Raw genomic sequence first — 14,000 nt, 5'->3', positions numbered from 1 at the left:
GTTGCACGGTTACTTCCTTCCTTGCTTTAATCAAAGTAGGAATGACTTCTTCCGGCATGCCTTTTTCCTTTAGGATCCGGCGTTCAACCGCCATGCCGTCAAACGCAGCCGCGGTAAGTCTTGAAACAGACAGGGACCCTGCTGAAGCAAGTCCCTCCTTAGAGGTAGAGGCCACGGATCTTCCGTGATCATCTCTTGAAGTTCCGGGTACCAAGTCCTTCTTGGCCAATCCGGAACCACTAGTATCGTCCTTACGCCTCTTTGCCGTATAATTCTCAATACTTTTGGTATGAGAGGCAGAGGAGGAAACACATACACCGACTGGTACACCCAAGGCGTTACCAGCGCGTCCACAGCTATTGCCTGCGGATCTCTTGACCTGGCGCAATACCTGTCCAGTTTTTTGTTGAGGCGAGACGCCATCATGTCCACCATTGGTCTTTCCCAACGGGTTACCAGCATGTGGAAGACCTCCGGATGAAGTCCCCACTCTCCCGGGTGAAGGTCGTGTCTGCTGAGGAAGTCTGCTTCCCAGTTGTCCACTCCCGGGATGAACACTGCTGACAGTGCTATCACATGATTCTCTGCCCAGCGAAGAATCCTTGCAGCTTCTGCCATTGCACTCCTACTTCTTGTGCCGCCCTGTCTGTTTACATGGGCGACTGCCGTGATGTTGTCCGACTGGATCAACACCGGTTTTCCTTGAAGCAGAGGTTCTGCCTGGCTTAGAGCATTGTAGATTGCTCTTAGTTCCAGAATGTTTATGTGAAGAGACGTTTCCAGGCTCGTCCACACTCCCTGGAAGTTTCTTCCTTGTGTGACTGCTCCCCAGCCTCTCAGGCTGGCGTCCGTGGTCACCAGGATCCAATCCTGTATGCCGAATCTGCGGCCCTCCAATAGATGAGCACTCTGCAACCACCACAGAAGAGATACCCTTGTCCTTGGAGACAGGGTTATCCGCTGGTGCATCTGAAGATGCGACCCTGACCATTTGTCCAACAGATCCCTCTGGAAAATTCGTGCATGGAATCTGCCGAATGGAATTGCTTCGTAAGAAGCCACCATTTTTCCCAGGACTCTTGTGCATTGATGTACAGACACCTTTCCTGGTTTTAGGAGGTTCCTGACAAGCTCGGATAACTCCTTGGCTTTTTCCTCCGGGAGAAAAACCTTTTTCTGAACAGTGTCCAGAATCATCCCTAGGAACAGCAGACGAGTTGTCGGCATTAACTGGGATTTTGGAATATTCAGAATCCAGCCGTGCTGTTTTAGCACTTCTTGAGACAGTGCTAATCCCATCTCTAGCTGTTCTCTGGACCTTGCCCTTATTAGGAGATCGTCCAAGTATGGGATAATTAATACGCCTTTTCTTCGAAGAAGAATCATCATCTCGGCCATTACCTTTGTAAAGACCCGAGGTGCCGTGGACAATCCGAACGGCAGCGTCTGAAACGGATAGTGACAGTTTTGTACAACGAACCTGAGGTACCCCTGGTGTGAGGGGTAAATTGGAACGTGGAGGTACGCATCCTTGATGTCCAAGGACACCATAAAGTCCCCTTCTTCCAGGTTCGCTATCACTGCTCTGAGTGACTCCATTTTGAACTTGAACTTCTTTATGTACAGGTTCAAGGACTTCAGATTTAGAATAGGTCTTACCGAGCCGTCCGGCTTCGGTACCACAAATAGAGTGGAATAATACCCCTTTCCCTGTTGTAGAAGAGGTACCTTGACTATCACCTGCTGAGAGTACAGCTTGTGAATGGCTTCCAAAACCGTCTCCCTTTCGGAGGGGGACGTTGGTAAAGCAGACTTCAGGAAACGGCGAGGCGGATCTGTCTCTAGTTCCAACCTGTACCCCTGAGATATTATCTGCAGGATCCAGGGATCTACCTGCGAGTGAGCCCACTGCGCGCTGAAATTCTTGAGACGACCGCCCACCGCCCCCGAGTCCGCTTGAGAAGCCCCAGCGTCATGCTGAGGCTTTTGTAGAAGCGGGGGAGGGCTTCTGTTCCTGGGAAGGAGCTGCCTGTTGGTGTCTCTTCCCCCTTCCTCTGCCTCGTGGCAGATATGAATATCCCTTTGCTCTCTTGTTTTTAAAGGAACGAAAGGGCTGCGGTTGAAAAGTCGGTGTCTTTTTCTGTTGGGGAGTAGCTTGAGGTAAAAAGGTGGATTTCCCGGCTGTAGCCGTGGCCACCAAATCTGATAGACCGACTCCAAATAACTCCTCCCCTTTATACGGCAAAACTTCCATATGCCGTTTTGAGTCCGCATCGCCTGACCACTGTCGCGTCCATAAACTTCTTCTGGCCGAAATGGACATAGCACTTACCCGTGATGCCAGTGTGCAGATATCCCTCTGTGCATCACGCATATAAAGAAATGCATCCTTTATTTGCTCTAAAGACAGTAAAACATTGTCCCTATCCAGGGTATCAATATTTTCAATCAGGGACTCTGACCAAGCTACTCCAGCACTGCACATCCAGGCTGTCGCTATAGCTGGTCGTAGCATAACACCTGTATGTGTGTATATACTTTTTTGGATATTTTCCATCCTCCTATCTGCTGGATCTTTAAGTGCGGCCGTCTCAGGAGAGGGTAACGCCACTTGTTTAGATAAGCGTGTGAGCGCCTTGTCCACCCTAGGAGGTGTTTCCCAGCGCGCCCTAACCTCTGGCGGGAAAGGGTATAAAGCCAATAACTTCTTTGAAATTAGCATCTTTTTATCGGGGGCAACCCACGCTTCATCACATACATCATTTAGTTCTTCTGATTCAGGAAAAACTATAGGTAGTTTTTTCACACCCCACATAATACCCTGTTTAGTGGTACCTGTAGTATCAGCTAAATGTAACGCCTCCTTCATTGCCAAAATCATATAACGTGTGGCCCTACTGGAAAATACGGTTGATTCGTCACCGTCGCCACTGGAATCAGTGCCTGTGTCTGGGTCTGTGTCGACCGACTGAGGCAAAGGGCGTTTTACAGCCCCTGACGGTGTTTGAGGCGCCTGGACAGGCACTAACTGATTGTCCGGCCGTCTCATGTCGTCAAACGACTGCTTTAGCGTGTTGACACTATCCCGTAATTCCATAAATAAAGGCATCCATTCTGGTGTCGACCCCCTAGGAGGTGACATCCCCATATTTGGCAATTGCTCCGCCTCCACACCAATATCGTCCTCATACATGTCGACACACACGTACCGACACACAGGGAATGCTCTTAACGAAGACAGGACCCCACTAGCCCTTTGGGGAGACAGAGGGAGAGTTTGCCAGCACACACCAAAAGCGCTATATATGACAGGGATAGCCTTATAATAAGTGCTCCCTGTATAGCTGCTTTTATAATATAATTTTTGCCACTATTTTGCCCCCCCTCTCTTGTTTTACCCTGTTTCTGTAGTGCAGTGCAGGGGAGAGACCTGGGAGCCGTCCTGACCAGCGGAGCTGTGTAAGGAAAATGGCGCTGTGTGCTGAGGAGATAGGCCCCGCCCCTTTTTCGGCGGGCTCGTCTCCCGCTCTTTAGTGTATTCTGGCAGGGGTTAAATATCTCCATATAGCCCCCGGAGGCTATATGTGAGGTATTTTTTAGCCAAATAGGTTTTCATTTGCCTCCCAGGGCGCTCCCCTCCCAGCGCCCTGCACCCTCAGTGACTGCCGTGTGAAGTGTGCTGAGAGGAAAATGGCGCACAGCTGCAGTGCTGTGCGCTACCTTTAGAAGACTGAGGAGTCTTCTGCCGCCGATTCTGGACCTCTTCATGTTTCAGCATCTGCAAGGGGGCCGGCGGCGAGGCTCCGGTGACCATCCAGGCTGTACCTGTGATCGTCCCTCTGGAGCTGATGTCCAGTAGCCAAGAGCCAATCCATCCTGCACGCAGGTGAGTTCACTTCTTCTCCCCTAAGTCCCTCGTTGCAGTGATCCTGTTGCCAGCAGGACTCACTGTAAAATAAAAAACCTAAGCTAAACTTTCTCTAAGCAGCTCTTTAGGAGAGCCACCTAGATTGCACCCTTCTCGGCCGGGCACAAAAATCTAACTGAGGCTTGGAGGAGGGTCATAGGGGGAGGAGCCAGTGCACACCACCTGATCGGAAAGCTTTACTTTTTGTGCCCTGTCTCCTGCGGAGCCGCTATTCCCCATGGTCCTTTCAGGAACCCCAGCATCCACTAGGACGATAGAGAAACATAAAAACTAAACTTGTGTCAACCTCTGTCACGTAGACCTTTTGTGCCCGTCGACATTAAGCACTGTGTCTTACCTGCCGACCTAGACACTGTTGAACTATACATTGGAACCCACATAACAAAAGAGATGAATTTGTCTCCTGAGCACTGAACATTGGCGCAATATAGGCGTCACTATTCCTGCCTTGTGCAGACTGGGAGGATGCAATGTACAGGTAACTGTATATAATAGCCGTAAGCTGCTGTCATATAAAGGTGCACACAAATACCAGCCTTTAATGGTGTCCTTTTGTTTTTAGGAGTTATCGCTGATCATAGAGATCTGACTGAGCCCATTCCATATTACTGCCCTAACACGTTCAGTATGTACTAACACAAGCCTTACTGAGGTCTCTCATTACAGCACAGTCTCACGGCTTGTACAGGTCTGTGTGCACATAGTGCTGGCAAGGTCAACATCTGCAGTGATCAGATACTCCAAACTCCGTCTTTACAGTCCAGATTTTTTAAGGACAGTCCTGCTTGAACACAGGTGACTATTAGTACATCAGTCAATGTGATTTAACCATCTGGACTCAAGCAAGGCTAGCCTTAAAACCTGTCCTGTAATGGCGGAGTTTTGGAAACTGTGCTCTAACTGTAGGTTACCAGGGGATGTAGTTGTGTGACCGGAGGTCACATGACCTCCCCATACACCCCGAACCCTCACAAATCCAACAGTCGGCATGCAGACTAAAAGGGACTATTCCCACTCGTGGGTGTCCACAACACTCAGAGTGGCAACACAGCCCGTGGGGAGCGCATCTCGCCGAGCCCGCAGCGCTAATTGGAACTATACTAAACCGAAGTCGACAGCCATGGGCAGAATAAGAAGGGAAGAGAATACAGCAAGTCACCAAAACGCTTTGCTACCTACATGATGTCACACAGAGGCTGCACTGACCGTATATTACATGGCTAATTTCTATGTATGAAATACATGGGGCACTGACACCGTAACCCCATGTCCTCAGCTGCAGTGATTGACAGCTCTGCAAGGGCTACGCTCCGGGTACATTGGCAGGGAACTCGCACATCACTGTATCCTCTGCATCACATCCAGGGCTACAGACGAGGAAGAGACCATCGCCAGCCGTAATGGGAGATAATAGTTTATAGTGGTGGACTGACCGTGTCATTTACAGTTATATGTGAAATGACCATATACCGGACGGCTTCATTGCCATGTAGCAAGGAAAACATTTTACATAACTATGGCCACAGACACCAGTGGGGGAAATGTAATCAGACCAGACTAGCATCCAGGTACTAACTCCTCTGCTCGCAGGCTTTCCATAGGGTTCTGCAGTCTTTCTGGAAACGCCAATGTGCGCCTGTGTGATGGAAATGTTACACCATCTTCCCTGCACGGCAAGTACCAGAGCCGCCCTCCCTCCCTGCACACGGCAAGTACCAGAGCCGCCCTCCCTCCCTGCACACGGCAAGTACCAGAGCCGCCCTCCCTCCCTGCACACGGCAAGTACCAGAGCCGCCCTCCCTCCCTGCACACGGCAAGTACCAGAGCCGCCCTCCCTCCCTGCACACGGCAAGTACCAGAGCCGCCCTCCCTCCCTGCACACGGCAAGTACCAGAGCCGCCCTCCCTGCACACGGCAAGTACCAGAGCCGCCCTCCCTGCACACGGCAAGTACCAGAGCCGCCCTCCCTCCCTGCATACGGCAAGTACCAGAGCCGCCCTCCCTCCCTGCACACGGCAAGTACCAGAGCCGCCCTCCCTCCCTGCACACGGCAAGTACCAGAGCCGCCCTCCCTCCCTGCATACGGCAAGTACCAGAGCCGCCCTCCCTCCCTGCATACGGCAAGTACCAGAGCCGCCCTCCCTCCATGCACACGGCAAGTACCAGAGCCGCCCTCCCTGCACACGGCAAGTACCAGAGCCGCCCTCCCTCCCTGCACACGGCAAGTACCAGAGCCGCCCTCCCTGCACACGGCAAGTACCAGAGCCGCCCTCCCTCCCTGCACACGGCAAGTACCAGAGCCGCCCTCCCTCCCTGCACACGGCAAGTACCAGAGCCGCCCTCCCTGCACACGGCAAGTACCAGAGCCGCCCTCCCTGCACACGGCAAGTACCAGAGCCGCCCTCCCTGCACACGGCAAGTACCAGATCCGCCCTCCCTGCACACGGCAAGTACCAGATCCGCCCTCCCTGCACACGGCAAGTACCAGATCCGCCCTCCCTTTATAGCATTTTCCCCCAATTCTCCCGACGCCCTAGTAGACCCCATACTATTAGTATATGGGTTCTGCCGAGATCTCAGACACCTTCTGGCTCTCAAGCCATCACCAGCGATAACTTTCTCTTACTGTACTGAAATTATTTAATGGACCTGACAATCCATTTTGTAAAGAGGTCAGATAGTGGTAATCTCTCCCCAGCAGTTGTTGTCAGACCCCCCCCCCCTCCCCCCCAGGTGTTGGTACAATGATAGACGTATATACAGCAGATCACAGCACATACTGTGTAACCCTTTCTTCACCACATGGGGTTCCTCACTACAGTGTAACCCCTTCCAGGCCACACGGGAAACCTCGCAACAGTGTAACCCTTTCCCTGCTACACGGGAATCCTCGCTACAGTGTAACCCTTTCCCTGCCACACGGGAAACCTCGCAACAGTGTAACCCTTTCCCTGCTACACGGGAATCCTCGCTACAGTGTAACCCCTTCCCTGCTACACGATGAACCTCGCTACAGTGTAACCCTTTCCCTGCTACACGATGAACCTCGCTACAGAGTAACCCCTTCCCTGCTACACGATGAACCTCGCTACAGAGTAACCCCTTCCCTGCTACACGATGAACCTCGCTACAGTGTAACCCCTTCCCTGCTACACAATCAACCTCGCTACAGTGTAACCCCTTCCCTGCTACACGATGAACCTCGCTACAGTGTAACCCCTTCCCTGCCACACGGGAAACCTCGCTACAGTGTAACCCCTTCCCTGCCACATGGGAAACCTCGCTACAGTATAACCCCTTCCCTGCCACATGGGAAACCTCGCTACAGTATAACCCTTCCCTGCCACACGGGAAACCTCGCAACAGTATAACCCCTTCCCTGCCACACGGGAAACCTCGCAACAGTGTAACCCCTTCCCTGCCACACGGGAAACCTCGCTACAGTATAACCCCTTCCCTGCCACACGGGAAACCTCGCAACAGTGTAACCCCTTCCCTGCCACACGGGAAACCTCGCAACAGTGTAACCCCTTCCCTGCCACACGGGAAACCTCGCAACAGTGTAACCCCTTCCGGGCCACACAGGAATCCTCGCTACAGTGTAACCCCTTCCCTGCCACACGGGAAACCTCGCTACAGTATAACCCCTTCCCTGCCACACGGGAAACCTCGCAACAGTGTAACCCCTTCCCTGCCACACGGGAATCCTCGCAACAGTGTAACCCCTTCCCTGCCACATGAGAAACCTCGCTACAGTATAACCCCTTCCCTGCCACATGGGAAACCTCGCAACAGTGTAACCCCTTCCCTGCCACACGGGAAACCTCGCTACAGTGTAACCCCTTCCCTGCCACACGGAAATCCTCGCAACAGTGTAACCCTTCCCTGCCACACGGGAAACCTCGCAACAGTGTAACCCCTTCCCTGCCACACGGGAAACCTCGCTACAGTGTAACCCCTTCCCTGCCACACGGGAAACCTCGCAACAGTGTAACCCCTTCCCTGCCACACGGGAAACCTCGCAACAGTGTAACCCCTTCCCTGCCACACGGGAAACCTCGCAACAGTGTAACCCCTTCCCTGCCACACGGGAAACCTCGCAACAGTGTAACCCCTTCCGGGCCACACAGGAATCCTCGCTACAGTGTAACCCCCTTCCCTGCCACACGAGGACTGTCACTACAATATAATCCCTTCCCTGTCAGGTTACTACACGGTCCTTGAATATTTAACTCAAAAGCATTTTGACAAGTTATTTACTCTTCAGATTATGGAGATAAGCCGGATACAGTCCCCGTGTATCCCCCCCCTCCCCCTTCCCCTCCTTACTGAAAACATGGCCCACTGAGTAACAACCTTCCACTTGTCTCACTGCAAGAGCCATTCACATCTATATCAGCCTGCAGGAATCTTTCCCGAGGGAAGAGAGAGAAGGGAACGGAACGTTTACCAGGTTTACACTCATGGCTCAGTAACTTTGTCCTGCTCCGGACACTGGACAGTGTTACAGGAAACACCAATGTAGTGCGATTACCTCCTGGGTAGTACTCGTTGACTGGCCAGTTGTCCACTTGTAGAGTTGCATTTCCACCATTTCGGGTGTACTTCACCACGTGGTATTTACCATCATTAACTGGGGTACTGTCTTCCCGAATGGAGATGTCCATTAACCCAATGTTAAAGGTGACGCCAACTTTGCCCTGCTCCTGTGCAGAAAAAGAATACAACAAAGAAAAAGATATTGAAAACTACAATAGAGCAGCGTCAATGCGCACGTCCTTGCCCTCGTTATTACATGCATCACCGCACCTGACCACAAAGCGGTATAGGTGTACCCTCCCGTACCGGAGCCTCACACTTACTCCTTACCCGTATAGGTGCAGACGCCTTCATATCACACAGGTACAAGGGAGAACCATCTGTGTTTCTACTATTCTCATGCTGACCTTTTGAACATGTCAACAATATGTTGTAGAATTATAGACCGTCTACCTAGACATTGGAGATCTTTCATCCAGATACCAGAGTTGACTAGAAATATTCATTTTAAGACTTTTTTTTTTTTTTTTACATTTTATTTCATTGAAGCTTCAATAAAACAGCAAATATAAGATAATAAAGCAAGACGATTGCATAATAGGTGAATCAATGTGTCTGTGTCAGGATCACCTTAAGAAAGCATATAAAACAAGTCATATTTATCTCATATCAGAAATGACAAGTGCGAAGGACAGAAATGAAAATATTTAAGCATCAAGGATGATTGGAGGGTCGTTTAAGAAAACCCGTGTCTCAAACCATAGCGTCTTTTCAAAACATTTTAGTACAGAGTCTTTTGTGGAACGTGGTAGAACGTCCAAGTAGCTTTCCCACGAGTCCAAAAACTCGAGCCTCTTTTTAAAGGGAAGCCTCCAACCAGTCCATATGAAATATATAAAGTTTTTCTTTAAACAATGTAATAGAAGGTTGAGTAGTTTGAGTCCATAAAATTTCAGAATGGTTTTTCGAGATGCCGATGATATTGCTAACAACAATTTCCGCACTCCTCTAGGAATTCGGATATCAGCTGGCAGCATCCCAAAGATCGCCCCATTCAGGTGTTAGTGGTATAAAATTAACTAAATGTTCCATACTGAAGCGACCAATCTGGTGCCAGAAATGTTTAATATATGGACATGTCCAAAAACAATAAAAAAGGTCCGCCGACTCATGAGAGCACTTAAGACACGTTGAATTGTCCAAAGTACCCATTTGATACCCTCTAGGCGGAGAAATATAAGCACGATGGAAAATGTTATAAAACATCTCTGAAAATTTTGCCATTGGGAAGGTAGTGATCGAGTATTCCAGTTGTTTCAATAAATACTCCACTGTTATTGATGGGAAGTGTACAACCATTGAGAGAGGCCAGGCCCGTAGTCTTATTAGAATAATCTAAAGGATCTCAATCCTTTAGTTAAAGAGGGTGTCCGTAAAGAAGTATCCAGGAGACTGTCCCTATCCCCTGCCAGGAAGAGATTAGAAATACTGCTCACATAGTGTTGGGCTTGTAGATATGGAAGATTTGACCTTCCTATCACCAGAAATTTAGCCACAGCCTCAGAATAAGAGAGGGGTTTGTATGTATGTTCATTCATGAGTTGACCTACCGTGCATAAACCCTCCTTTGCCCAATTACAAAAAAACTTGCGATGCCAATAAATGGTAGATGTATAGTAGCGTTACTTTATATTTATGGCGTAATAGTAGCCACAGTTTTCTAGTGGACATAAGGAGAGGATTATTTAACATATCAAAAGGGATTTCAGTATCAGTCAGATGGAAAAAGGAACTAGAGATATTTGAGGCATGAAGTTTTGTTCTTGTGTGGCATAGGTTTGGCAAGTCGTCAACCAATCTTTAAGGTAACGAAATAGTGCAGCGTAGTTGTAAGTTAATATATCCGGGAAATTCATTCCTCCATTGCTCTTGGTTTGGTATAATTTAATCATACTTATTCTAGTTCTTTTAATTATTCCATATAAAATTACGAAAGTCTCGTTATAGATAAGATGTCTGATTTGGAGAAAAGAATAGGAAGCACCTGTAACGGGTATAGGATCTTTGGAAAATAAATCAATCATTCTCGGTAAATTTGCTCTCCCTAAATAATAAAGCTGAAGATGACTTAAGGGCCCTACAGACCGGGCGACCCGCCGCCGAGCTGCCCGACCGCCGATGCGGCAGACGGGCGACTCGGCGGCGGGGGGGAGGTGATGGAGAGAGTGAATTTTCTTCACTCCCCCCGGCGCCATAGCAATGCATGCTAATATGGACAATCTCGTCCATATTGGCCTGCATGCATAAGCGACAGGGGCACCAACGATGAACGAGCGTGGGGACACGCGTCGTTCATCGTTGGTGCCCACACACTGCACGATATGACAGAGTTCTCATTCATTAATGAACGAGAACATTCATATCGTGCAGTGTTATCTGCCAGTGTGTAGGGCCCTTTAGACCTCCCAATTCTTTGGTAAGCAGAGATACAATTTTGCCTATATTGCAGCTATATAAGTAGTTAATATTTTTAGGGAGGATAATTCCCAAATATGACATTTTCCCGTTAGCCCATTGAAGAGATAAAGGTGCGGCCCATTTAGGGTGAACAAATCCCTTTTTAAGATACAATGCTTGAGATTTATTAAAATTGATTTTAAAAAAAAACCCAAAAACACAGAAACTGGACCAAAAGTATTTAATAAATTTAAGAGTGGGCGTAGGGATACTTTCGGATTCGAGAGAAATATCAAAACATCATCCGCAAAAGCATTAAGTTTAATTTCAATCTCGCCCACCTTAATACCATTCATGAGTCAATTAATCGAAGTAAAGGGTCAAGATCAAAAAGGATAGGGGAAAGAGCATCCTTGACGTGTTCCCCGGGTCATAATTATAGGATCGCTCCTAATATTGTTAATTAGGAGTGAAGTTGCGGAGGGAGGAATATAAGAATTTTACTAAATTAATAAAATCAGTACCAAAGGAATAGGCAGATAATACTTGGAAGAGAAAAGGCCATGATACCGTGTCAAAAGCCGTCTAAACTCAAAAGCATATCAGATATTAATGTTACTATGTTATTAATGTTAGAAGAATGTATAAAGAACTGTTCGTTACCCTGTGGAAGCCATACACAGGTACCCCGCTCTGTCCACCACTGTTACACCTTTCTTACTAGAGGGGGTTAAAGATTACGAGTCCCTCTGCCAAGACCCAATCTCACACAGTAAGAACCTGAGTACATTCCATTCCAACCGAGCATAAATGTTACAGTATCATCCGCCGCTGCTGCGCTGGTTACTGCAGCTCAGGGACCAATCTAGCAGCACTTGCAGATAAGATTCAGAAGACATCTGGGATCTGGCAAACACAGGCAGACGGCACCACGGATCACATAAATGCAAATATGGCCCTGCTTCTATCACAATAAAGTGGCTGTTTGTGCAGGAGCCACAGCCCAGTCTCCTGCATAACCGCAGCATTTTTGTACCATATCTCCCCCGTCTGCCCCTGCACAGTCATTTTCCGTATGTCACCCTACTGTCCATCACAGTTTCACAAAGATTCATTTTCTGACCTAAGATTAGCACTGTTTAGGAAAGAGGCTACTTTGATTTGAGTCTGCTGCAGGCGGTCCCATGGCTTCAGGAGTAAATGCTCCGAGTATACGCGCAACTGCTCCTATAGTGGAAAACTGAGACAGTCCAAGAAGCCAGCATCACCCGCAGGAAGAGAAGGCCCCTACAGAGAGCCAACAACAGACCCAGCAAGCAAATGTCAGGGGCAGAGCATAGTGTTTTGTGATACTTTCCCCCCTTGGCCAATGAGCCGGCCGTAGCTCATAGGCAGAATAGGCAATTGCGTACGGCAATCTGGACAGGTCCGCGCAGTAGGTGCAACGAGTACACTTGCTATGGGACCCGGCTGTTCAGGGAGCCCCATGGCACTCTTCAGACTCTTTTTTCCACCGCGAGTTGCATGCAGTGTGTGGCTAGGGCAGGCGGGCAGTGCTCCAAGCTGCCTCGGTTTACCGCAGGGCACTAGGACCCAAGACCATGCCCCCATAACAGGAAGTTTTTTTTTTGCATACGGACCGCTCTTCATCCGGGCAGTAAGTAACAGTGCAGCCAGCCCAGCGCGCTCCCCCCCATCCCCACACTGAGCTCCGATGGTGTCCCCTTTCTCCCCCTCTTCCATCCCCACACTGCGCGTCGGTGGTGCCCCGTCTCCCCCTCTTCCATCCCCACACAGAGCTCCGGTGGAGTCCCCCGTCTCCCCCTCTTCCACCCCCACACTGAGCTACGGTGGTGTCCCCTTTCTCCCCCTCTTCCATCCCCACACTGCGCTCCAGTGGTGTCCCCTTTCTCCCCCTCTTCCATCCCCACACTGCGCTTCGGTGGTGCCCAGTCTCCCCCTCTTCCACCCCCACACAGAGCTCCGGTGGAGTCCCCCTTCTCCCCCTCTTCCATCCCCACACTGAGCTCCGCTGGTGTCCCCCGTCTCCCCCTCTTCCATCCCCACACTGAACTTCGGTGGAGTCCCCCGTCTCCCTCTCTTCCACCCCCACACTGAGCTACGGTGGTGTCCCCCGTCTCCCCCTCTTCCACCCCCACACAGAGCTCCGGTGGAGTCCCCCGTCTCCCCCTCTTCCATCCCCACACTGAGCTCCGGTGGTGTCCCCCGTCTCCCCCTCTTCCATCCCCACACTGAGCTGCGATGATGTCCCGTCTCTCCCTGTGTTGCCAGGTGTCCAGTTGGGTTCTCACAGCACCACAATAAGAATGACAGAATGACGGTCACAACGGCAAGGCTTGTGAAATCCCACCATTCATTTTCTCTAGGTGCGGAGGAGTATCACGTTTCGGCCTATATACAGGAAGCTATTGTTTTACAGCCAAACACAAAAAAAACTGCAGACCCCCTGCCCTGTATGATTAACCGTCTGGACGATCACAATCTCTGGATGTAATCATTCTCCTCACATGCCCAACATTGGTGAACACCATCTAACTGGTTGAACGCAGCATCTCATTTTTAGCACAGTGCTCGGCCATGTCACCTGTTTCGGATTTGCCTCGCTTGCTCAAATTGCCTTCTTGGATAATGATATGAGAAATCGGAAGCACCACGATCCCCCATATCCCCCTCATCCTCAGCCACTCGCATTGCAGAGTACAGAAGGCTGCAAGATTAGCGAGAATTACACAACCGCCGGCCAGATAAGAGTGACTTGGACAGAAGACCTGCAATGCCCGTCTCTCTCCGCGTGAAAGCAATTCCATGCTTAAGAGCCGGGAAGAATACTTGGGGAATTAGAGGTGGATTACACATGATTACCTGAAATTTGTCAGCCTTGTGATCTGCGCGTATCAAACCACCCACACACTAAAAGATCAGTCAGTCATTCTGGAGGATGCATCATACAAGAGGTTTTCAAAGCCTTTCGCCAGCCATTTGCTCTGGAGTGCAGGGGCAGCCTGACTAGGAGAGCAGGGGCCAGAGGCAGGAGTATCAGAAGCACGAGGAACAG

The 14,000-nt window shown here is 49.8% G+C and overlaps 1 protein-coding gene and 1 long non-coding RNA gene across 3 annotated transcripts in view; one reads left to right on the top strand and one right to left on the bottom strand.

Moving 5' to 3' along the window:
* The window catches only part of LOC134981073 (neurexin-3-beta-like), a 72,742-nt gene extending 64,113 nt beyond the window's left edge, over window positions 1–8,629 (bottom strand). For both annotated transcript variants that reach the window (XM_063948216.1, XM_063948217.1), the window contains exon 1: window positions 8,463–8,629. In XM_063948216.1, coding sequence (XP_063804286.1) covers window positions 8,463–8,595 — 133 coding nt within the window. In that variant the 5' untranslated portion in view covers window positions 8,596–8,629. The remainder of the gene's footprint in view (window positions 1–8,462) is intronic.
* Window positions 1–14,000, top strand: part of LOC134981074 (uncharacterized) — a 304,398-nt gene that overhangs the window by 197,359 nt on the left and 93,039 nt on the right. The window lies entirely within an intron of this gene.

Source organism: Pseudophryne corroboree, chromosome 12, assembly GCF_028390025.1.
Source record: "Pseudophryne corroboree isolate aPseCor3 chromosome 12, aPseCor3.hap2, whole genome shotgun sequence".
NCBI classification, from domain to species: domain Eukaryota; kingdom Metazoa; phylum Chordata; class Amphibia; order Anura; family Myobatrachidae; genus Pseudophryne; species Pseudophryne corroboree.
Note: the sequence above shows the minus strand (reverse complement) of the source record. Positions and strands in the feature narration are given on the sequence as shown.